Source organism: Acanthopagrus latus, chromosome 8, assembly GCF_904848185.1.
Source record: "Acanthopagrus latus isolate v.2019 chromosome 8, fAcaLat1.1, whole genome shotgun sequence".
Classification (NCBI taxonomy): domain Eukaryota; kingdom Metazoa; phylum Chordata; class Actinopteri; order Spariformes; family Sparidae; genus Acanthopagrus; species Acanthopagrus latus.
Genome location: NC_051046.1, coordinates 25510116 through 25536200, shown reverse-complemented (window position 1 = coordinate 25536200; position 26085 = coordinate 25510116). Strand labels below are relative to the sequence as shown.

The 26085-nt window shown below is 39.5% G+C and overlaps 2 protein-coding genes across 2 annotated transcripts in view; one reads left to right on the top strand and one right to left on the bottom strand.

The window, feature by feature from the left end:
• Positions 1–976: 976 nt before the first annotated feature.
• pnp6 (purine nucleoside phosphorylase 6) lies at positions 977–14298 on the bottom strand. The gene is made up of 6 exons (XM_037108249.1): positions 14156–14298; positions 9289–9458; positions 9080–9183; positions 5863–6038; positions 5575–5765; positions 977–4280 (listed from the first exon to the last, which is right to left on the bottom strand). The coding sequence occupies exons 1-6, from the start codon at positions 14188–14190 to the stop codon at positions 4084–4086; spliced, it is 873 nt and encodes a 290-aa protein (XP_036964144.1). The 5' UTR covers positions 14191–14298; the 3' UTR covers positions 977–4083.
• Positions 14299–16598: 2300 nt separating this feature from the next.
• hydin (HYDIN axonemal central pair apparatus protein) overlaps positions 16599–26085 on the top strand; it is a 75343-nt gene continuing 65856 nt past the window's right edge. Inside the window, exons 1-7 of the mRNA XM_037107147.1 lie at positions 16599–16801; positions 17168–17277; positions 18247–18372; positions 19854–19973; positions 20246–20380; positions 21405–21604; positions 23031–23155. Coding sequence (XP_036963042.1) covers positions 16792–16801; positions 17168–17277; positions 18247–18372; positions 19854–19973; positions 20246–20380; positions 21405–21604; positions 23031–23155 — 826 coding nt within the window. The 5' untranslated portion in view covers positions 16599–16791. The remainder of the gene's footprint in view (positions 16802–17167; positions 17278–18246; positions 18373–19853; positions 19974–20245; positions 20381–21404; positions 21605–23030; positions 23156–26085) is intronic.

Sequence of the window (26085 nt, the reverse complement as noted above, 5' to 3'; positions counted from 1 at the left end):
GTTGGCAGGCCGACAATAGATAGATCAACATTACATTACAGACGAGGCCTGTCGCCAGCCTGCGGGAACTGTCGACCTAAACACACTTCATTCTCCTCGCTCATTCTCTTTACTCACTCCCATCATCTGTCATTTTCTGTCCACCACTTCCCTCCATTCAAAGCAGAGACAGCCTGCTATTTGCATCCCACATGCATTTCATAGACGTCTCACTTTTCCCTGTGAAGCTGGCTTGTAAAGGCATCTGTGGGAAATGTGTGTAAATACGCTCCAGCCCAGTATAGGTGTTGTGTTTGTGTTGTCGGGCTGCCTGCTTCATTTGTATTAATATTTCAGCTCCACAGTGGGCTGCCCCTCTACACACTGCATGCAGATGAATTATGTAACAGAGCGGAGCGAGGCACGGAAACAGCCATTTCCACTTCATCTCAATCTCGCAGCGTTTTCATCAGCTTGAGGTGTGTTAAAAGTGAAGGCTTGACAGAGTAAGCTGAAGGTAGAGAGCAGGTAGAGATACATAGAGAGAGAGAGTGTGTGGATGTGTTAATGACGTGTGTGTTTAGGGGAAGGCTCCTTTATCTGACTGCTTTACACAGATATCTCCCTGCTCATTGATCATCATTATCGCTGAAGCATCCACATTGATTGACACTGGGACATTTTCCTGAGTAAACACACAAGTACACCCCTACATGGCCAACAGTGGACTATCATTGTGTATATCTAAGTTTCTGGTCATTTTGAAAAATCAAATATACAATAGAGAATTCATTTCTAAGGTCTTTTTACCATAATCTGTCTTTCACTCGATGACAGTTGCTTTGCTAAACAGACTTCCTTTGTCTAATTCAAAAGCTGATCATTTAACTTGATGTCAGTATTTAAACATTTCTATGATAGAAACACACACACGCGTGCACACACACACACACATAAACGTGCACTGATCGGCGACAGTAAATACTAGCATCCAAAATGTCATCTGCAAGTTTTTATTTGACAGCAGCAATATTTGCATAAAAATAAACTGCTTTAAATCAGTAAAGACATAGTAGGTTTTGCTTAAGAGAGTTAGATTCTGACCTGAGTGCTGGATACAGTACTTTTGATTAAAGTGAGCATACAGTATTTGTTTATCACTTCAATGAACACATGCACATGGAAGACAAACCAGACAACAGAAGACTTAATTTGACTTGTGGTCACACCGGCAAATTGCAAGCATGGTAGTGCTTTTAAATATGAATTAATTTTATGTAAAGTTTATTGTGTATGGAGAAGCTGCAGATTTTACATTTTACAAGGATGCTTCAGTCAGAGTGGAATTCCCCTTTAAGATTTCCATTAGCATCTTGATGTCGAGCCTGATGGCCCGAGATGTGGACTGCTGATCTAGGATTTCCAGCTCTAATGAATGAGGCGGTCGAGGGAACCTGGCAGGAGGTTCCAAACCAGTGCAGGGAAGATTGAAAACTGCAGGCCCAGTTTTCATTATTATAGCCCTGCCTGATATTACAGTGCTGTGGTCTCTCTTGGTGTACAAATAAAACTGATCCAAATGCAATCCACTGCAGAAAAACCTTCATACATCACTACTGCTTGACTGGATTAACCTTTGGCTCTTGGTATTTCTTTCAGATTATATTGTGCTCTGATCATGATTTTCTAGTTTTCTATATATAAATGTATTTTTTCTTTTGGAAGCTGTTTCCTTTTTTCAGTGGAGATGCATCTATTCATTTGTCACAACCTTTAGTTAAAAAATAGATAATTTGATAGTTAAAATAAGTGATTTGTCTACTTTGCAAAAAATCGATTCCAATCAGATGTTTAAAGCAATATAACTTTTCCATATATTTCTTGTACATCTATAATAACAATGATGACAAAATACGAAAATTATGTGCCAGACGGTCCAACTGATCCTGTTTAATCACAAGAATTATTATTTATTCTCTCTGATGAGAAACTATATTTAGGTAGATTAACTACTAATTCTCTGCTGGACAGATAGCGAGCTGTTCTCTCTTGTGTTGCACCAACATGTCAAGGTCAATGCCTAAGTGCACAGTGACCTCTGAATACATCTTAGACTAGCAGATGATATATTCATAGGTGGTGGTTGTGTACATTGCCCTTGGTAAAGGCAAATAAGACATATGTATTTATGTAGCCATGGTGCATATAAATAAAGGCGGGTATCACTCTAATTTACAGATTGTCAGAAACAGCATTTAAATCTTAAAGGTGCACAATGTACTTTTGGAAAAGACATTCAGAAACCCATAATGGTAATAGTTATAATATTGACAAGGTAGTAAAACGAAGAAAAGAAATATCTATTGTTTCAATAAAATATCAGGATAAATTTGAAAGTTAGGTCCTAAGAATACTGTTTGAAGCTAGAAAGGTGGCGGGTCTAGTAAAACAGTATGAAACTGCGTTGTTCTTTGAGGTCAGTTAGTTTACTCAGTCATGAACCAACATAGAGTTTTCTCTTCTGATTAAAATTTCTTCCCAAAAACTACACAGTGCACTGTTAGTGGTAGACAATCATCTCAAGATGAGGTAAGACTGTTTTGCTGAGTCTCCGTCAGCAACAACAGGATGCTCCTAACCATGACACAAAAATATCAATATATCTGAAGGTTTCACGTGTCCATCAGTAGTCAGTACCATAAACTGACCATAAAATTGTTCTCTTTTCATTCAATTACACAGGCTCGTCCGTCGGAAAGGTCCCAGTGTTTTTAATGCCCTAACAGGTAGCAAAGGGAAAATGTAAACAACCCTGCAGCACTAATGCAGGATAGAAGTACATATCAGCAGGGGTTGTACTACAGCCACCGCCGTATTCCTTTTACATTTATTGATCTACCTCGGAAATACGAGAACATGGTTGTTAAGCTATACTGCTATCATAAGTCATGATCTTAGCCAGCATAAAATTCTGTGTTTGGATTCAAACACACAACAATATAGGAGACACCCATTATTTTTTAATTTTGAAAAATAAATCAGCTTTTCCATAATTTCCAGATCTAATGGTTTGTGTACACCACTTACTGTTAAAAAAGCAACTTACAAAACCTCTTAAAAATAATGTTTTTGCTTTCCTTCAATGATTCAACTGGTCACTTTGCTGCAGTGTGTCAGTGCACTGTGACATCACTGCTGGGTGTGGCTACATGTGTAGACTTCTGACCCAATTATGGAGGCTTGAACCTGCCAAACTAGTTTATAAAATAAATAAACATATAAATGGCACAATAACTAAATGAATACACCATTAAAGGCACCAAAAATAACACTGAAAAAATAACACTTAATTTATCCAGTGTGACATAAATAGATATGTATGTGTTCTTTTGGATTATTTTTTTCACTTTTTTACAAATTAATAAGTGCCTACATTTATTTCTAATTTTTTTGGAGAATTTAATTCTATTTATTTACTGAGCCATATGTATATTTCTTTATTTCTAATCACAGTGTTTCGCGATGCCTGCCACAGAGGGCAGTTAAACGCTACAGTGCGTTTCCGCTCGAAGTTAAATTACTTTTCAAGTGGTCTGGCAATCCCCTGCTATTTATCATTTCGTGCCCAAGAGGGTTTCAGTGCTCAGGCAAAAACTGTCAAAATCAAAGCAAATACAGTCAATCTTGTCGTCTGTTAAGCCTTTTAGATAAATGGTTAACTGGCTAGTTGTTGCTTTTTCACTTATAGATATGATTACACCTCCTAAGAACGAATTTAGCAAGCAGTCTAAAATATATATAATGAGGACTGGATCCAGGCTAAAACTTCCTGGCGTGTAAGTCTTGCGGTCATCAAATGCTGTCGACAATTTGAGCTATTACAAGTCTCTCATTGTTTTTTCTTTACTCTGCCCTTTACCTCTAAAAAATCTCACTCATACCCCGAGTAAACGACATGAGCCGATACAATACCCAAATGTATAATAATCTATCTACTCCGACTTAACCAGCCCCCCCACCTGCACATATGTTTTGCCTTTTGCTCCCAGCTAGGACTTGTCACCAATGAATACATTTTTTGACAGCAGATTTCAGATGAAGTTGCTAGAGCTTGGCGATGAGGTTGCTGACGAGCTTCTGGAGGTCCTGGGTTCGGCGCTCGGTGGTTTTCAGCACTTCCGTGTGGTTTGCCTTCTCCTTGCTGTCATAATCTGTCACAACCTTGTTGGTGATGAGGGACAGACCCAAGACGCGCAAGCCACAGTGACGAGCCACCACCACCTCTGGCACCGTACTCATACCTAGATAGGTGGAAAATGTCTGTTTCAGGTGCACTGACATGACTTAATCAAGGGTATATACTGTATAGACATTAAAGGGGCAATCCTGTGACTTAGTATTGAGTTTTCACAAAATTAGGATATCTGAAAGAGACACGTTAGTAAAATAAATGTCAAAATTGAAGAAGCATAGAGAGTATGGTTCAAACTCTTAAAATCATGTTCCAACATTTTCCATATCTCAAATTAACAGCAAATTTTGCAGGATCTTACCTGTCTGATCATGTCCTACTTCTTTAAACCTCCAAACTCAAACTGTAAGACAGGCTTTCTCTTAGAAATCATCAGGACTTATTGTCTCAAACATGAACAGGAAGAAATTATTCAACTTTGAAAGGCTGGTACCACTTCCAAGAAACATTTTAATATGAAAAATTTCAAATTCACGAGTTTATTATCATTTTGCTATAGTCAGGGCAAGTCAGTTTTATTTATGTAAAAACTATGTAGTTACGTAGTATGTAGTTTTAATATTTTCATTTATCAAGTGTGCTTCATACACAATGGTTGATTCAAGATGATGTTTGAATATTTTTTTTTCATAAGCAGTGTTCTCACAACAGTGTTGCCACTGGATATTATTAGAGATATTTTTAAGCTCTTCCTCACATGAAGTCGGACCACGTCTACCCATGAGCATTCTGACCAAAACAGGTCTGAATTATTTCAAAACTGAGAATGTGTAACAGATAATATCAAGCTATAATAGCTCTTTAGATAAAATTTCCTTTCTTTCTTTTTTTTTTCTTTTTACAAAAGGAGGTTATGCATGCATTGGGAGGAGTTCTAGATGAAATTAAAATCTAAATATGAAAAGCTCTTTTGGCTCGTCAGGCCACTAATTTCAGCTCATTAGTTCCTACACACTATCAAGTCCTTTAATATCAGATCCTGAGATTAAAAATGACACCAGTGCACCATCAGTCAAGCATGATCATGTACAGCCCAGAAAATCAGTTGAAAACTGAGTTATTGAGTAATTAAACAGCTGAATACATAACCTAAATCTACACCTCTGTGTTTTTAGCCTACAGCTAACAGCTTGCCATTCATTTACATTTTGGCAAATCTGCATCATTCTGTTGGCTAGTTGCAGTTTCTATTCCAGGGGGGATAGACAGATCAAAGTGCTTCCGAATAATATATTCATATTCACTAAAACGTCTCTAATAGGCATCTCCTGATGTAGATGCACAGTGGAGAGTCCCTCTCACATCAGTATCCCTTTAAGTGAGCATGAGATATCTGTACTAACCCACAGCGTCAGCCCCCAGCGTCTTCAGGACTTTGCACTCTGCAATGGTCTCATATGTCGGCCCAGCCAGCATGCAGTAAACTCCTTCCTGCAGGAAGCTGTCGCAGCCCTGCTCCTCTGCTGTTTGCTTGGCCAGAACCCTCAAATCTCGATCATACGCATCTGACATGCAAGGGAAGCGCACTCCAAACCTGGGGAGACATTAAAAGAATGAATGGGTGCCAGAAAAAGTCCATCAGACACAGATGTTACCAGTTTTGTCGTCCTCCCTTGGTGCTCGTGCTGTACCTGTCGTCGTTGTGCCCACACAGCGGGTTCTGCCCTGCAAAACCTGGCATGTTGATGTGATCCTTAATGAGCATGATGTCTCCCACATCGTAGCTGCCATTGAGTCCTCCCGCTGCGTTTGTCACAATCAGAGTTTCCACGCCCAGCAGGAAGAAGACTCGCACCGGGTATGTCACCTGGAGTGACAAACATGCTATGCTTCAGAGAAACATATTGTCGTTCTGTCATTGCTTTGATTTACAGCAGATTACAAATGGGAGTTACAAGAGGGGGATCATCTGGGAACAACAGAGGAGAAAACTCATCACATGAGGAGATAATACATCTGGAAGGGCCGGCTTCTACATACACTGATGTCAATAGACTCTAGTATTGTTGTTTCTGTCGGTCCTTGGTGAACTGTTTTTTTTTTTTTTTTTTTGCATAAAACGGTAACACATGGCCAAACTGAAGCAGGGAGTTATAAATGATCAGTTGATTTCGTTGAATTTTTCTGCCAAAAGCCTCTTTAGTGGCTATGCATGTTTGCATGGGTGGAGAGCTAGTTTTCAATCATTTATGATTGTTCATTTCACCTGAGGAGCTGTGGTTGTGGCCGAGTCCCAGGGCCAGAACATGTTAACTCTATATGTGAGTGGTTGTACAGACAGTAGATTTGCATCCAAGATTATCGAGACAATCCAGGGATATTGTAGAATGGCATAAAAGATAAAGAAATCATGGTTTGGGTTAGAATAACTTGGTTTCACACTGAACACGGTCCCTGCGTTTCACTCATCTACTGTATCAAACTCAGTCTTCTTCCTATGCAGACTTGCCAGTGTCACACTTTGCCACACTAGTGGCACAGTGAGAAAGTGGTGGTTCAAAGCTTTGAGCCAACTACTAACATGCAAACAAGTGACAATTCTAACAGGCTGATGTCAATTCACATCAGTTTTAAACACATATCAGTCACATATCAGTCCACATATCACAAGTCATAACTGGCTTAAATTGGCTTTACAATGTGCAGTATAGCCTACAACAACGTCTGACCCTAGACCCCCCCAACCCTGAAAACATTTTAACATGAAGATAATGGGAAAACCAGATAGATGAAATAGATTTGATTTGTGCAGAATAGATTCACAAAAAAAAACCCCGTAGTACATTAAAATGACAAACTGCAAAGTTTAGCTAGTTTGCATGCTAACATAAGCTAATTAGCACTAGCCACACAGTATAGCTGAAGCTGACTGGTTTGTCATTAGTTATGCAGGCATGTTGTCATAAACCAAAGTATTGGACGGATTAAAAATATCAGCTTTGAACGGACCAGCCGACTGTCAAACTAGCTTTGCTATCCAGAGCCACTGGATAACTGTTAGTAGTTAATAAAAAACTCATCTGACCTTCTGTTTAGTTTTGGATTTTATAACAGGACCAAGTCTAGCACAACAAATATTCTAATATATCACTTTTCTTGGGTGGAGTCAACTTTTTTTATGCTCAGAACAGTTTATGGCAATTCAACTGGAGACATTTCGTACAGAACATTGCCCACAGGCCTAACTGGATACAGGAGGGTCATAATGCATCTGGCTCTGAATTACTGTATGTATGAAAGTGGATTTTATGATTCAGTGGGGTTATATGGATCATTTTATGTGGAGATGGCACATCACAGCTGGTAATAAAATAAATAAAACCAGGAAGAGGGCAAAGGCCAGTCCCGTACCGACACCATGACGCACTGGGTGGTTTTCTTTCTGTCATCACTATTCTGCTGCTGATCATTTACACTTAGTAAATTTTTAGCCAAAGTTTGGAGATGAGCTGTGTTCTGTCATACTCTAGTCAAAAGGCGACTGAAGCCAAGTTTAAGGAACACGATATAGTACTGATGAGATAAAGTTTTATCTGAAAACATATGTAAACCCATATGAAAAAAGCTTTGAGCCAACGAAATTACTGGAATGTAAAATAAGTTAACTTAACTTGATATAAGTTTAAAAACAAAAGTCCTGTGTCCTGCAAAGAGCCTCCCTCCGTGACCAGAATGACAATTAAGTTTTACAGATTAGGCCTAAACCTACAAAAGCTGCGAATGTTTTTCTCAAAGTCAATGACAAAGTCAGAGTTTAAACTGCCAGCTTGAGTTCAGTTATCCTGTATAGTGTATCATTTGCATCAGCAAAGTTTCAAAATGCAGAAGGAGTTTGGCTTGTGACAGAAATTGAGACAGATATCTGCTCACAAGGCAACTTAGAGTAACAAATTAATATGTCTGCATCTCTGCACCATCCAGGGTTCACATGGATATTATTCAAATTTCACTTGAATTAATATATTAATGTAATTCCAGCATAATGAATAGCAAAGTAGACAACAGACAAACAATGTAATATCATGATGGAACACAATAATTTCACCCATCCCAACGACATGGCTTTATAGATGGCAATGCTGGTTAGTATTTTTTACACCTCTTTGGACCAGAGTGCAATGATCTCAACAACTACTGGATTGATTGCCATGAAATCTGGCTTTAACTTTAGTGGAACCAGCAAATGGGCACTTGTCCTGTGAAATATCTCAATATCTTCTAGATGGATTAGCAAAGAACCTAGTCACATGGCGACCATTGTCCTCCATCATCACACTCAGGGTGACAGTCTTGAATGCTAGTCATGTGAACATAGGCAACCCTCATTTTACAGCCTCTCTATTGACCAGCAACTGAAAAGATGATGGTTTGTGAACATTATGGCACATTTCAAGGCAAAACAACATATTTGAGGACTCATTAATTGAGTTAGCTGTTACCACTGAACTACTTCCTAGCTAACATTACCGTTTGATTTGTGCGCATCACTTCCAAGTTTAGACAAATGTCTCCAAGTTGTGTGTGGTTCTTAATTATTTTTTGCCTTTGAACTAACTATATGACAAAACAAATGATTCCTATGAACAGCCGCCTCAGCTATACCTTTGTTTGAGCCCTAATTAGCAAATGTTAGATTGCTAACATGCTAAACTCAGGTGGGTAACCAGAAGCGTCAGCATTTTAGCATTATCAGTGTGAGCATGTTAGTATGCTGACATTAGCAGCTAGCTGCGTAAGTCTAGCCTCACACAGCCAAAAGTCTTGTTTTGTTTAAGACATTAGTACATTATTAGTGATAACACTGCCCTAGCATTACTAATAACACATATCCTTTACGCTGCGGCTTACCGTGTGTATGTTGTAACCCTCGTAGAAGTGGAACCTCCCCTGCATGCAGACACACTCGCGGCCATGCAGCTTCCCGAACACCAGCTTACCGGCGTGCCCTTGCACTGCACAGCACACACAAAGTATGAGCAGCTGCTAGCGTGCTGAGATAGTTTCAGAGCATTTACAGTTAGGTTCAGATTGCAAGCAATTTATCAGAGAGGACTTGCCAGTGCTGATGGGAAAACGTGGAATCTCCTCATACTGGAACACGGCCTTGTCCTCCAGCAGGTCAGCCAGACTGCCGAGGCCCGAACCACAGATGATGGCGACTTTAGGGCGCTGCTCTGTGTGGGCAAGCAGCCAGTCTGCTGTCTCCTTATACTGGTCGTAAGTGTAACTGAGAGTAATGGGGGGGGAAAAGATTAATGTCAGATATCACCGAACCATAGCTCTGATAGTGATGAATCCGTTGCATATCGCTATGATAATTATCACCACAACTATCATTATCATTATCACAGGGGAGTAAACACCATAAATACTAATCAACTTCGGTCTCATATTTAGAATTAATAGTCATCGCTGGTAGAGGAGCGCAAGCAGGAATAATAACTAAATCACAGCTAATGTGAATGAAACATAAAGCACTGTCATTTTCTAACAACAGCAGTAAGATAGACAACATGCATCAAATGTGTACAGGAAGGTATAAGTTATAACATTTATTGCGTGGGCAAAACAGAAACGTAATGACTGTGTTTTATCAGTGCCATCCTGATGATACACAACTCTACCTATCTGTTAGGCCCAGTGACGTCTCTAATCTAACCACCCCATAAAATTGCATGGCCGAGATTAGTAACCGGATGTCTCAAAATGTTCTTTTATTAAATCACAGTTAAAATGAAGTTCTGGTTTTTGCTCCAGACCAGGGCTCCCCTAAACATCCACCAACATCCTCCAACACGTTGGCCCACTGGTCACTCATTGAAAATCATCGGCCAAAAACCCAGCCATCATCGTTTTCACTTCACTGGCTTCAGGTGAAATTCAGCATTTACTTTGAGAAACCCCTCCTCGTTTGTGAGGCTTTAAATATCAGTATATATCAGTGATCTGCTAATACAGTGCTCCTCTGTTAGGCCACTCAGGTCCTCTAAATAAGGCTTATTAATCGAACCTTGGTCAAGACTGAAAACACAAAGGGAGGGTCCATTCTCGGTCCGAGGCTGTGGAAGGTCAGATCAGCTATCTCTTTAGGGTTTCACAAGTCTCACAGTTTAAAGCTGAAGTATGTAGTGTTGGGGAAGAAATTTAATGAGAAGAGAAAGACTGATGCTTTTATGCCCTAACAAATGTAATTAACAAACTATCTTTGTTTTAATGACTAAACAAACTGACCTTAAGGGGCAACAAATTTTCATCCTGTTTTACTCTGTTTATATGCGGCAGACCCTGCCGGATTTTGTATATTTTCCTCTTAATATTGTAAATATTAAAAGTCTGAATTTGAAAACTACATAGTGCCCCTTTAAGGCCTATCTCTTTGTGGTGTTCTGCTTGAGACTTGTAAACCATTTTTACTTGCGACACTTCTAATTGTTTAATTTCATTGAGATAACTGTTTTAATTGAGATGTTTTTTTTTTCCTTATTGTAATGCTTGTATATAGTGTCTGCTATATACATAAAATAAACCATACTTTCCTTTTGAAATAAATATGCAGTATACTCTACATGGAAGCGGTGTGCAAAATGGAGACACACAAAACGATGTTTCAACAAGAAAACTCATAGAAGGGTTTGCTTCAAAAAGAATACATCAGACAGCAGTGGACACCTTCATAAATGTCAATTCTGCAGTAAAACTGGTCCGACTGGTTACTTTAACAACATTAGTCAATAACTCAAACACTACCGACAAGAAAGGTCAGTTTAGCGCAGATTAAATGTGTACATAAAAACATGAGTCCACATAAGGTTTAATTACCCGTCTAACTGGAATATCCACCTACCAGATGTCCTTGTTATTATGGAAACCAACTCTCTGAATCTCACACCAAGCTCAGTATCATGATAAGGGTACTCAAAATCCTGTAACAGCCATGTTAAATACCTGCTGTAGTATCTTCTGGAGGGGGTAACAGTGAGTTAAAGTACATGGAAAAGAACACTTTGTCAAAATAACGAATAAATAATACATTGTGCAACACAACTAAGGGTTTGACTGTTATTCAGTGACACTGATTTGATTGGAAATGCCTCGAGGTACTACATTAGACAGCGTCTGAAATTGTCTGTAATTCTGGTCATAATTCTTATGCCATAATGCCATAACCTTGTTAATGTTCCTCCAGTGCCTCAAGCTTTGTTATTAAAACACATTGACACTTCAGGCTGCAGCCTTCGCCAGTCCAATCTGCAGCAGGACAGAGCCTGGTGATTTCAAGCCCATTTTAGAGCTGCCATGTAAGATGACAGCTACATCAGGCCAGCCTTAAATGTTCAATCTTCCTACATTTCCCCCTTGTTTCCTTATTTAATTCAAACTTAGAAAGGTGCTGTCTTTCATTTCATCACAGTAGGAACGTTGGTCACCGGGTGGGGCTGAACTTAAAGTGATGAACTTTAATAAGTGTTAAGAATGCTCCAACCAGCTATCTGAGTGGGGCCTGGGTGAGTCATTAAAACCTCAAAAAGGCAAAAATAAAACAGAATTTTGCTTTTATTCCTGTGTGTGTCAAGCATCCAAGAGGTAACTATCATAATAACTATTCCATGTATTAACGTTAATGACAGACAACCGTGAAACAACTGTGGTATGGCTTTCATTACAGGCCTGTCAGTTGCAGAAGGTGCCCTTCACATAATACTGCAGGTGGTAATGGCAGTGTTACACACAAGCACACTTGCACCCACGGAGACAAACAGGTGACTGCTCTAACTTCTGCCATTCTGCTGGGAATGAGTGACAGCAATCAGGTCGTAACTGAGGAATGGCTGCTTTCAATCAGTGATTTATAAACCCACAAAATGAAAACATGGAGTCATCAGCAGGGTGTGTAATGGGTAAACTAGCAATAAAAATCAATCAAAAACATGATCACATTTCTGTGACTGTGAGTGTGCTGTAATGTTTTATATGAGCCACAGCGAATTGTTGCTATAAAACAAGGATGGTAAAGGGGAAACTAAATATTCAGTCTGAATGTTTGGTCCAAATGAGTCGCAGTGCTTAATTTACCCATAGCCAACTAAACTGACCAAACTTCCAGGTGACGACTGAAGTGAGTGATCGAACAGTGGACATCCTGACAATGGCTCGTACCTCCAACAATCTGGGACCACTTTCTTAAAGAACAAATGTATGATGCTTCAGATCTACAAGGTTTAGCCTAAAATACCACCAACAACCAGAATTGATAGCGGGAAATAAAAAAAATTAATGAACATTGGTTAACAAGGTTTAGTTTTATTAAGCAATTCTTTATTGTTAAGTTGTAACTGTTCATCCATAAAAACTGTCTGGGTGGTCATTATAAAGACCTTTACAGTTTGATTGCCATTACCTGCTCCATGACTCACCTGTTGTTTAAAACTTTTTTCACAAATGAACTTCTATTATGTGTTCGCATCTTATGGAAACTGATTCTATTGTTTCTTTTCCCTTTCTTTTTTTTTTTCTAAATTCTTTTGAAGGGGGGGGGGGGGGACACACCACGATCACATTCACACCTGGAAGCTGCCCAGTACAACCACATTCTGAGTAGCTGGGGTTAAAGGCCTTGCTCAAGGGCACCTCAGTGGTAGTAATGAGGGTGGAGCAAGCGTCCACATTTTACTTTCCCCAACTGGCCAGCCTCCCGAAACTAGTTCGCTTCTCTTACTTTTAGGCCACCACTGCCCATAACTTTAGGCAAGCACACCATTTACTACCATAATTTAAAGAAATACCTACAATATTTATCCACCAAAAGATATGATCAATGTAATTTGGCCCTTATGTTAATAATCAACCCCAATGCACATTAACCACAATGTACCAAAGCTGTCTTGTAAACCTATCCATCAGATGTGGACTTTGTGAATTTACTTCATTCAAAATCTACTCTAACTTTAACCAAACCATGCTATTGATTCATACAAGACATTTTTTGAAGTGTTATTTAAATATTTTGTTCCTAGAATGAAAACATTTCAATTTCATTTTAAGAGTGCAACTTCTTGCCATGTGGTTATAAAGATGTATTATTCATTTACTCTTATACCTTATAACCAAAATAAATACATTGAAGTACAGAATGTTTTCCAGATATTTTACTTAAGAGCCTTTCATTTGATTATTCATGTGTGGAAAATTATCAAACATCTGAATTTATGTATCTATTTATCTTATATGGATGAGGCTCACTATTTCCACTGACGATCCCTTATTTACACGATGTTTAATGCTGGGTCACACATGCCTTTGAAACCACAGTGTGTGTTACGTCACAGCTGAGTAAGACGTTTAACTGAGGGCCGGAGCTGTCCGTGGTGCTGCCAGAACTTTGAGGACTGAGGGGAGGGAGCCGGGAGCGGAGCGGGGCCGCCTCCGGGCCTGCTACACGTTTCTGGCTGACACAGCCTAACACGTCTCTCAGACACAAGCGAGTCCGACCAGCCTGAGCTGTTGCTCAGCTCCGAGGCTGTCAGTGAACGACAAATACAAGACTGGCCTGTTAAGTGGGCGATGCAGAGGTGTTGTTAGTTGCGAGGAATTCAAGGTGCTTCTGTAGAGAGAATGCAGGGCGCACAGTTAACGACTCCGACACCACCTGTAATATACGCGATTACGTCAGAGGTGTCATCCCGGGAGGAAGCCCCCGCAGGCTGCTAATCCTCAGAATAAAGCGTCCGTGCTACTGTTGGCCGGCAGCCCTGAACGACCCTCAAATAACTCCGTCCAAGCCAAGATGCGACTCGAAAACTTCGCTGCTGACGCTCGTTACGCTTTGAGCACCACTGGATAACCTGTAAATATGATTAGGTTACAGCGTAGCCTTGACAGCTCATTTCTCTCCGGTCCACCAACATCCAGCCTTATCGGTCTTACCTGCACTGACTGGAGGAGGGAGACGCCGCTTCCATATCTGATGGTGAGCGGGACCAATGTAATGATAAGACGCTGTTTCTGTCGAGTTTGAGGTGGCGGCGGTGGAGCAGCTGATGGAGAATCCTCTGCGACTGTCAGAGTGGCGCAAGTCATGCTGCGCGCCGACGTCACGGCGTAAAGGGCGAGTGGGCGGGGCACACGCTGACCGCCGGTCCCTTTGAAATAGACTAAATCCAATTTTCTACCAGGCTGGGCAGCCCACTGATGCGTTCAGTGACCAGAGACAAGGGTGGGAACGGAGGGAGAAACAACGAGGGGGCAACAGAGGGGAAGGGACACAGAAAGTGGAGGAAAGTGGTAAATCCAGCCACAACTTTCTGATGAATATTATTAAAAACCAAAGACTTGATGCTACTGTAGTCAGTGATATCGGGTAAATCACACACACACACACACACACACACACACACACACACACACACACACACACACACACACACACACACACACACATACACACACACACACACACACACACACACACACACACACACAGCTGCATCATTCTCTCAAAAGATATATTTCAACACATTCTCTGGGATCTTACCGATCCCTGATAATGTATATATCATAAAATGTGTCCCCCTCCACCCTCCTAAAACTTTTTTTATTTGTTGCCTCAGGGCGACACTGTGCTTCATTGCTAAAAACAAAACAAAACAAATAAACAAACAAACAAAAAAACTTCAAATTGTGTTCAAGCTGCCTTAGAATTTAAGTTTACTGAATTGAAGAATACAAGTTGAATTAACTGTGTAATGATCAAAAACAAATACACATTTCAACAAGTCAGAAACCTGATATGTCTTCAATAGTGCTTAAATCCTTTAATCTATGTTTTCTTAGTCACAGGTTTCTATTAAGTCCTCTAGTTCAGTCAACACAATCTTTCGATTTCTTTCATCTGGGGCTCTAAACCTGAAAATACTTGATCTACAGTTCATTCTATCTACAATATCTAGTTTTCTTAACTTAGTTAACACCTCTCCCTGTAAATAAAATATAAAAAAAGAGAAAACTTAAATCATCTTGAAATTAATACAAATTGATTATTTGCTTTTACTTGGTCAAAATTACCTGAATATATAAATTCATCAAAAAAGATACCTTGTTGCCTAATAGCAACACCATGGACCCTCCATGGAAATTGCCTTAATGCCGATCCTTGTGAGGTGAATGAATATATCCAAGGTTAGGGGATACTTAGTCTTTAATATTTTTTCTTGCAGTTTTGGGGAATTTGAGTAACACAGTGGGTGACCTTATATTCTGCAGTGGAAAAACAAGTCTCTGTTTGCAGGGAAATAAAGTCCAAATATGTGTGTCATGAGCACAGTGGGTCAAGAGGGGCAGATAAGTGGATTTGTAAAGACATAGATTAAACTAGAAATTCCAGCCCTGTCATCATGCTCACTGGGCTCTCAAATCATCTCTGTTGTCCCTCTTGTCCTTTTTATGACCCTGTGATACACACATACACACACAGGGTCAGTTGGTGTTGGTTTTGTGTGTGTGTGTGTGTGTGTGTGTGTGTGTGTGTGTGTGTGTGTGTGTGTGTGTGTGTGTGTGTGCCCTTGCATATGTACTTGTGTGTCGAGGGAGTCAGATTCGGGCATTTGCATTTGATTATTACAAGATCAGACATATCCATATATTTACTTGTTTTGAGGGATTAGCAGACAGTAACTGTGTGGTTATTTACTTTGACCATCTCTCTAAATGTTGGACCCTCACTGTTAGTGAAACAGGACCAGACAAACAGATTTAAACAAAGTTCAATGTGTGAAAAAATTACATTTGTAGAAGTGTAAGAATACATACAGAAACCAACAAATTATAATCAGACAAGAATTCACAGAAATAAGCATGTGTTTCAATTTGATGTCACTCATTTTAGTCCACTAAACACTGGAAAGGTACTTTTATTCGGCCACATTTATTTGACCACAGTTATTTTTTTAAATCAAGAGTGTACATGCAAGAATCTTATCATGTTATAAAATATGGTGAACATACACTACACAAAAGTAAGTCATGTAAAAAAGTTTAAAACAGCTAAGCTTCAACTTAATGGACTATGGAGTGTTCATGTAAACTCTAATATTGTATATTACATACTCTTATAGTAATATACTTAGTGTTTAAATCTTAGTTTTAGCCTGGTTGGTCTGTTATCTGATGAGAATCAGGTCAGTTTATCAAGTAAAGCATGGTCTATCTGCAACAATTTAGATGTAATTGTTTTGCTATTTTGATGACAAATTGAGGCAATTTTTGTTTTAAAGCCTAAAAGTCAACTTTTTTTCAATTTACAGCTGTTTTTTTATGTAGACGCCCTTAACCAATCAGAAAACAGTTTACTGGGAGGTTGTTGAGTGCGTTGCCAGGGCAACATACCACAACGAAATGGACTCGTCCGTCGTGACTGAATTAACGTTACAGAGAGCCATAACATAAATACATACACCGTTTATTCAGTGAACGGTAATAATGTTTTTTTTCCCATGCTGGTGCAACAGGATGTTTGTTTAGCGGACAGTTAAGTTTGCTCCAACGTTTGGAAAAGAAGAAGTTCGATGAATTCAGGCAAGTGGAGAAGATTTTAACAAGTTAACGTTAATGTAAGGAGTCGACAAGACGATTCAATGCTAAATACTTTCTACTAAGAGCGAGCTGATAATGTCTGAATTCTTAGTAATATAATTACATGCATTTTAATGAGTTTACAGTTAGCTTAGTATATATTTCTTTCAACAGTAGCTCGTATAAACATTGGTAAAGAACGTAAACGTTAGCTAGTCACTTTATAACGTTCACATTAGCATCACGTCAGAGAAAGCCAACATCTACGCAAACGGCGCGGCTAGATATTGTAAAGTGGACATTTAATTAGCTCTGTCTTCTAGCCTAGTAAATGACACATTCGTCTCTTCAATGTCCCTTTTTTTGCAGGTTTCCTTCAAAACACATACAAAATGACATCGCCTCAGGTTTCCACGAGGACAAAGAGGTCACCATTAAAGAATTATAAAGTTGTTCTGAAGGAGGAGAAGCAAAGGAGGGTGAGGATATCATGTCATGACTGCTTGTTTCTACAAACGGGACTGGAAGTATCTACCCTGAAATATATCAGGATTTTACCCATGAATTAACAGGGGCCTAATTTATTGTGACCCACTTTTTGGACATTGTCCAATTCTTTCAAAGATGCTGCTTCAAATGACATATTGCCAAATAATTATCTTGGCTTCTTCAAGAGAAAAAAAATCAATTATTGACTGCAGTGTTTAGATGCAGTGACCTTAGCAAGCTTTAGGCCCGTGTTTTCCTTGTGGATGAGAGGAAAAGAAAGTACTTTAAACTTTAATCAAAAACGGATCCACATAAAACTAATTATCTGGCCAAGACTCATTTTTATTCATAAAACAAGCCTTCATCTGCTTATTGTCTGTGTGATAACAAAAGTGAAGTGGGATTATTAAGAAAATATATTATTATTATATGATTGTCACAACATTTTAAAGAAAAGTGTTTACTGGTGCTGTGTTGTCTCTGAATAATAGAGTATATTATATTATATGAATACACACATAACGGGCAGCTATTGAATATTGCATATACAATAACCCAATCTGCTACATTATTCATTTAGATTTTAAGCTAAATCCTTCTCTGACCTAACCTTGAAATAGACTAAGTGCAGTTAGATGTTTCTTTGCTTCTAGTGCCCTGATAAAGAGGTGACAGAGGATTGTGTGTGAGGGTATTAACCACCAAATGCTGAGGATAGTCCTCACTGAAGGGAGAGTATTAACTCTCTTTGAGCGCATGAAATCAGCTCATGTAAATGTTCTTGATGCGGGTGCCTGTGTATAAGTGTCATAGCTGATGTTCTATAGCTCATTATCTTTTTCCCATTCCATCAGAGGTAACACACTTGTTTGGTGTCCTGCGTCATCACTGCTGAATTAAGGATACAGGCTATTAATGAAGTTAACATAATAGCCTGTGATTCTGTGGTGTGTTTGCAGGTGACTCCATCTGTTTACACCCAGGAGATGTTACAGTCTACAGAAGAGCACCTGGCAAACACCAACGAGGTGAACCCGCCCCATATCCTGGAACTGTTTGACACAAGCAAGACAATAAATCACAAAGTAAATACCTGCCAATTTTATGATACCTCTGCAGCCTAATAATGTTCACCATCCACAAATAAAGCTACATTTTACAGAGAGAGCAGCTAGAACTAGGACAGTCCTTCCAGATGGCACAGTGAAAGGTCACAGTAGGCACTAATAACTAGGTACTGTACCTTCAAAGCATTTGTTCTGTTTTGGTTAACACACTTAGTTTAACAGTAAGCCAAGTGATATGTGAGCCCCTATGGGTTGAACTAACTTATAGATGATTAAAGGTAAATCTTTCTATGAAGCCCATTTATACTACAAAAAAGAAAATACCAAATACCTTTCTGAAATCTAAATAAAATGAATGTGTTCGACTCATTGGAAGGATGGATGAGACCAGAATAAAGACAACAGCACATTCAAAGTTGAGATTATTTCATTATTAATCCCCTTCATGCAGAGCATGTGCTGTCTGCTGAGGTCATTTACATTGTACCGAAGCTGCTTTCCCTTAGTCAGCATGGAGTGCCTTACTGATGGGCAGAGGGTACCCAATGTGACTGAATACTCTGTACAGTTAGACAGAATGTAACAGGGGGCTTGGCGCAAAAGTGTCATCAAGAGTTCATGAAGAACCTACACGATGAATAAATGCACTCTCATCATAATTAGGTGGACCCATTTTTGCATGTCACCCTGTTCACACCTTTCATTGAGTTGTCAAATATGCAAATGTGAATACGAGTAACCTCCACTGCCAGTGATGAGTGAGAGCAATGACCAGCAGGATCTTTAAAGTCATTCTGAAAGCCACAAAATTGCACATTTTATACAGTACAGTATTATATTCACTCTGTGACTGGTAATAATGCAGTGATAAAGGAAGAGTGAAAATAACTCAAACTTAGTTAAAGAGGGCACATTTCTTTGTATATATTATAGAAAAAAAGGTCGAAGGAAAAATTCAACACGCGTATTCTCTTCCTTGCTTAGTCTTTGATGAAAAGATCGACGCAAAGCTCGTGTCTGTTTGTTCAGTATGAAAACAGTAGCTGCTTAGCTTAGCATAAGATAAACGGGCAAACAGTTAGCTAACAACATACAACTACCACTACCTCTATAGTTCACTGAATGTATCTTGTTTGTTTAATCTGTACAACAAAACAAAGTGTAAAAATGTCTGTCCATTTTAGAGGGGCTCATGTGCCAGATTATTACTTTGACAAATTCAGAAAAGACAGGCTAGCTGTTCCCACCTGTCTTCCACTCTTTTTTTTTTTTTTTAAGAAATACTTTGGGAAAGAAACGATAAAATGAATAAATAGATGATGATGACCTGTAAATAATGCATGCATATAGTAATGTAGGTACAGTGGAGTGTGTAGGGCTTTCCTTGGGGAATGTGTTTCGTATGATTCCACTTTGGTATTGAGTAGTGCGTACAGAAAATACACACTTTAATTGGCATTATTTTATACTGTTTTTGTATGTGTGTGAATGTGTGTCAGTTGTCCTCGATGGATACAGATCGGCCAATTTTTCAGCCGTACCCGTCTGAGCTGGTCTTCCAGAACTTCACTCCGGCACTGACCTACAAGTTACGTCTGCTTCTCCTCAACCATCACAAGGTGTGTGAATGAGTGATGAGTAAGTAATGTTACAGTCAAGAATAGCTGTGAAATGGAACAACAGCAACAGTCCAACTTGTACATAATTACTGGAAAGCAGAATGACTGACAAAGGTCATGAGGAGGAGATTTATCACTGCACGCTGTACAAGACAACATCCAGTGGTAATGAATAAATCACTGCTTCTGTCCATACCTGATTCTGTGTTTGTTGCTGTGTTAGGTGTGCACATTTGTGTTTTTTAGGTTTGTGTGTTTTTTTTTCTTTAAAGGTATCGCAACATGTAAAGTTGGAGCGGCAAAACTCTGAGTATTTCCAAGTGGCTGGTCCAAAGGAGGCAGGTAGCAAGGTTGGACCAGGAATGTCAGCTACTTTCATTGTCTCCTTCAGCCCACAGGAGAACAAGGTACTGGTCACAGAGTGGAGTCTGACTGCCCCATAGGGTCATAAATCATGTACAGAAGGCTTGAGTCAGGATACACAGTAAAATATCAAGGTAATGTGCACTTAGGAGGCTGATGTAGAATTTAGATTTGCAGATTAGATGAGGCTGTAGTCAGACCAGTGGGGAATCAAAGGACAGGAATGTGAAATTAGAGCGATAACGCTCTAAGTAAGCACTGCTACTGAAGACAGTAGCGGAGCAAAACATACATTGAATGGATGCGCTTAGTTTGCATTCATGTTTTGTGCACTAATCTCTAAGTCAGAGTCAAAAGGTTAAGGGTCAAGGGCCAGGCATCAGGTTACATCAGGACATCCTTTCTTCGTCTCTTTTACTGATACTCTGGGTAAAAGTGAAACCTTAGAAGCAAAGGTCAACATGAAGTGTACAGCAGCAACTTTATGTTAAAGGTAACCTAATCTGTCAGATTTTGTTATGGCTGTATTACAGTGCACACCACACAGATGTTTTTATTCTTGTGAGTAATGTGGCTTTTGTGATGGCAGTCACAGAAACATCTCAAAAACTATTGAAGGAATTGCCATGAAATCTCTTGCAAATAATTTTGCTGAAATTCTGATGTTTCTTCTATCTCTCCGCACCACAAGCTTCACAAAAATGTCATTTTTTTTTTAGTTCTCTTATTACTGGACTGATTGTATTGGGATTTGAGACATTCATCATCCCCAGAGAATGAACTGTAATAACTGCTATCCTTATAATACTGGTCTAATGACATAATTGGGTCGCAGTTTTAAATGTTTTAATAACTTTGATTTATGACCTTGCACTCAAAACTAGTGACATTCCCATTACGTCAACTGTCCTTTGCATTTAATGCTAAGTGGCAAATGTTAGTATGCTAACATGCTAAACTAAGATGATGAATAAGGTAAAGAATTTTACCTGCTAAAGCATCAGCATGCTCGCATTGTTACTAGTGATCACATTAATGTTAACAACCAATGTCATTATGTCCATCTAGGACTACCAACACAGACTGGTTTTTGTGACGGAGAGAGAGCGGTTTGAGGTCCCAATCCGTGCCATTGGACCACGTGCTATTCTTGACTTTCGTGACGAGTTCAATCTACCTGTCTGTCCAGTGAAAGCCTTTACAGAAAAAACTCACCTTGTCCGCAACATAGGAAACAGCAAGGCCAACTTCACGCTGCAAACACAGAGGTGAGAGTCAGTACAGGATAGGCTCATGTCTATTTTTTGTTTTGGTTGGTTTTTGTTTGGTTGGTTTTCGTTATTTAACAAAGCCGTAATCAACAGACAACAATTAGCTCGGCTAGTACCTGCATAACCACATTCAAACTGCTTATAACCCTCAAAAATGTACAAAATAATATAAAATATAAACACCAAATTGTCTCACATTACACGTGGAGGTATGAGGTGACAGGCTCAAACTAAGCCTGGAATGGTGTCATGAATTTGAGTTTCTCTAGCTCACAGCAGCCAAGTAAGTCTCTGACCCAATGAAATTAATAAGGCAGAAAGTAAGTTTCCAATTAAGCAAAATAACCTGTTTAGTCAAAAAGTAGTATTAGTAGCAGATTGAGGCTGTGACAATGGACAATCTGCCGGTAATATCTAAAAGGTAGTCAAAAGGGGGAAAGGTTCAAAATGCCCTGGACCAGTGAATGTGGTGAACTACCTTAAATTAAATAAGACAGTGCCTTTGACTGAAATAGGAGGAGTATATCCTGCTAAGAAATAAGTTCCATGTCTCCTCATCAGATTCTTTCCTCAGGTCCTTCTCCCACAGGAGGTGCTGGGTTCAGGAGGTTATTAATGATTCTGTATCTAACTGAAATTACACCCTTAGAAGCCTTGTCAAGGTTAGGTTAGGGATATCCACCAGAGGGGTGCTTGTGGGCATATTAGGAAATCCACATGTTTTTTGTGTACAAAATCCCTAACTTGCAAGACAGAAAAAAAACTGAGGGGGGGGGGCCGCTTAAATCGGTTGATAGCGCATGCGACCCATGTGCTGAGGCTCTGCAGCGGACCGGGTCCCTTTGCAGCATGTCACTCCCCCTCTCTTACCCTGTTTCCTGTCATACTCTTCAAGCTGTACTGTCAATAAAGCCAGAAAAGGCCAAAAAAATACTTTAAAAAGAGGAAAAAAAATAGAGATGAGGGTATTCTTAACTTTTCTTTCGGCTGGGCAAATGGGGCATATGTTCCATCAATGTATAGCTGTGATAAAGATGGTAGCCCTGACGTATTACCCACACACTGAAGGCTCCAACATTGTTGTCTACTGTGTTTTAGTGATTAAACATCATATTTCACATCATATTTTGTTGTTACAGTTATATTACGGTTTTATTTATTGGGTATTTATAGCGATAAATAAACTCACATTTGTCAGTGTATAAACTTTGAATTCATACATTAATGGACCAACCCTGAATCGTAACATTTTGCTGAGCAACCTCTTCAAGAACTACATTACTGTACTGTAGCTCCATTATTCAATTAACAATTCTTCGGCCAGTTTCTAAAACAACATTGCAGCTTGGCTTTTATAAAACACTACGCCTAAATGTCTATAATGTATTCCATCCTTTTAAATTCTGTTTCTGTTTTATTCCAGGCCTTTCTCAGTGACGCCCTCCTCTGGGACACTTGATGTAGGCGAGAGCATGCAGGTGACTGTGGATTTCAACCCCATGACCACAGGAGAGCACAGCCAGGACCTGATTCTGCACTACCACACTGGTGAGACACGTTCAGGGCCCGAAAACAAACAAAACTGCAAAACCGTAACAAACCACAAATAAGTCACACAAATGATAAATAACTAGTAATTAAAGGAAATAATGACCATAGGCTCTGATAAAGCTACTGTCAGTCATACAATAGCGTAATTTCTTGGTTTCTAAGAGCTATAGTGAAATATTCAAAGCTGCCCTAATCAGCATATCCAGATTTTTCTTTTTTATCAAAGACCCACCTTGTTGCAGTGCGTTTCTCATGTGCTGTGTTATTTTTACCTCTCAGCTTATTACAAAAAACTAACTTGCAGCACACTGTAAATGCCTCCAAAGAAGAGAGGTGTAGATACAGACAGATTTGGGTTGACTTCATCAAATTTGTATCATTAAAATCTTGTCCTATAGTAACACATTAATGCAGTGAGATTTCAAACTATATCAGAAGTGTACATTGTTTCGATTTTATTGCCTGAAACACACATGCAACTTAACAAGCACACACACGGATGAGAGCAAAGATTCTCAGCAAAAATCTACAGAAAATACGTTTGCATAATCAGCAGTGTCAAATGGGGTGGAACTAAAAGGATGAATGTGTTTACTATCATCACTGAGGTAAACACCATAATGAGATTCCCTTTCTGCAGCAATGGTGGCCCTGAAGCAGAACAGGACTGCTGAACAGGGCCCGCTGTCGGCACATGCACGCACACACACATGCACACACACACACACACACACACACACACACACACACACACACACACACACACACACACACACACACATACACACACACATGCACACTGATCATTTGATGATAATGGCTAGTAGACAGGCAATCACTTTCATCTGATGAGATGTCAGTTTGTTTTGTTCGGTACTTTAAATATTGTTGTACATATGCTGCCCTTATCGGTGTTGCCCATCCTCAGACGTATCTGTAGCAGCTGAACACAAATTCCCTAAGCTGGTCCAATTAATTGTGCATAGTCTAATTTCTTTTGTCTTCCTCTAGCTTTTGATTTAAACCCAATACGTTGTGTATGGGATTGTATTGCCTGTGTTTTAGATTCAGAATGATCCTTTAACCTTGGATGTAGCGATTGAGTAGATACTAACGAGGTACTTTGGAGCCTGTGTTTTCTTGTGTGTGTGTGTGTGTGTGTGTGTGTGTGTGTGTGTGTGTGTGTGTGTGTGTGTGTGTGTGTGTGTGTGTGTGTGTGTGTTTGTGTCTGCCTGGGGCCATGAAGTCAAAGGTGACTTAAATAATTCTAATGATAGGAGAATCTACAATATCCATTGGGAATTGGGCTGTGACCATAGTGGGTATTTAGCCCATGATGGCTCCGGTGTATCGTATTTACTGTTCAATGCATCTTTCTTCCGACGGCCTGTTATCAGTCCTCTCCTCTCCTCTCCTCTCCTCTCCTCTCCTCTCCTCTCCTCTCCTCTACTCTCCTCTACTCTCCTCTCCTCTCCTCTCCTCTCCTCTCCTCTCCTCTCCTCTCCTCTCCTCTCCTCTCCTCTCCTCTCCTCTCCTCTCCTCTCCTATACACTAACCCACCACTATCACTGCAGCTCTTGTTGTGTCTGCACAGTATAGTGTTGGATTTGAAAATTGGCCCCACCTTTTGCAAATCACTATTCAAATTTTGATTATTTGCATTTTGAAGCACACAGAATAGGTGACTAGCCCTGATTTTACAGTATTGTGACTGTTGGTATAATACTAGTTGATGTATCTCTTGTGAAAAGAAAGATTTTGCAATAAAAAATACCATTTGATGAATAACTTAACAAAACTGCTATTTGTTTATTAGTTTATATGTGTTTATTTTGTTTGTTGCACTGAAGGGACCCGCCTCAGGTTAGTGCAGTGAACTGATTAATCATTCACCCTCTTTTTTTGTATTCCTTTAGCACTTCACTTAATGTAATACTATTGTTTGATAAATGCTTGTTTTAATGGTGACTGATAGTACTATCAGTGCTTCTAAATATGTGCTTTTGTGATGAATCTGCTCATTTGTGATAATCTTGTTAACAGGGTTTTTGAGTGATAGTCCCTGTAAAACTGTATGCATGTTTTACACTCAGTGGACACACGTTTATTTTAGGTTAGCCTCGGTTGCACGCACAATTAGCCAGACTCCTTTACATCAAAGGAAAAGAGACGAAGCTTTCGACTTTTCCTGTCGACACACATGGGGATCAATTAGAGATAAGAGGGGGGAAGTTGCTGGAAAACATCAGTGTGTTGGAAGAGATGATTTATCTGGGGCTTAGTCTGTTGAATTTTTACATTTTGTTGTGAAGCTCAACCCGCCTTGACCACCCCACATGAATTCAGCAGATGTCACAGTTAAATTTTGTATCGCACACTGTAGTTTGTTATGATTGGAAAAGAGCGAAAAGACTGTAATTTCATATGTTCTCTCAGTTAAACATTGGTACAAGTGAAGGGTTAGAGTAAGGGTTGACTGCCTCAATCAGCCTTACTCATGACCTGAGCTGGCCACATCAAAGTCTCCTCTAAAGCTCATTTCAGCTACACAGCTGAGAGTTTCCTAAACAGAAAATCCCCATGGTGTTGACCAAATACATTAGAACAGCTGTGTACCAGAGAGAAAGGATTTGAGTTCACTCTTGTTAGCTATGCATCACCTCTATGCATCACCTGGGTGGATACCCTACCCTACCCCCATTTCTGCTGTGAAGCACTATGTTAAAATTCAGTAGCATGCTGACACAACAGTCATTCTGTTATCAGAAGGAGTCCCGAAACTCTACTACACCAAAGTCACCTTGAAAAAAAAAGAAACTGCCTGTTTATGATTGGATAATGGAGGATAAGGGCTGAACTGTCCTGCCTTTGGATTCATATTCATTCATTTTGAGTTTATCATTTAATTTCCTTTGATTCCATTTCCC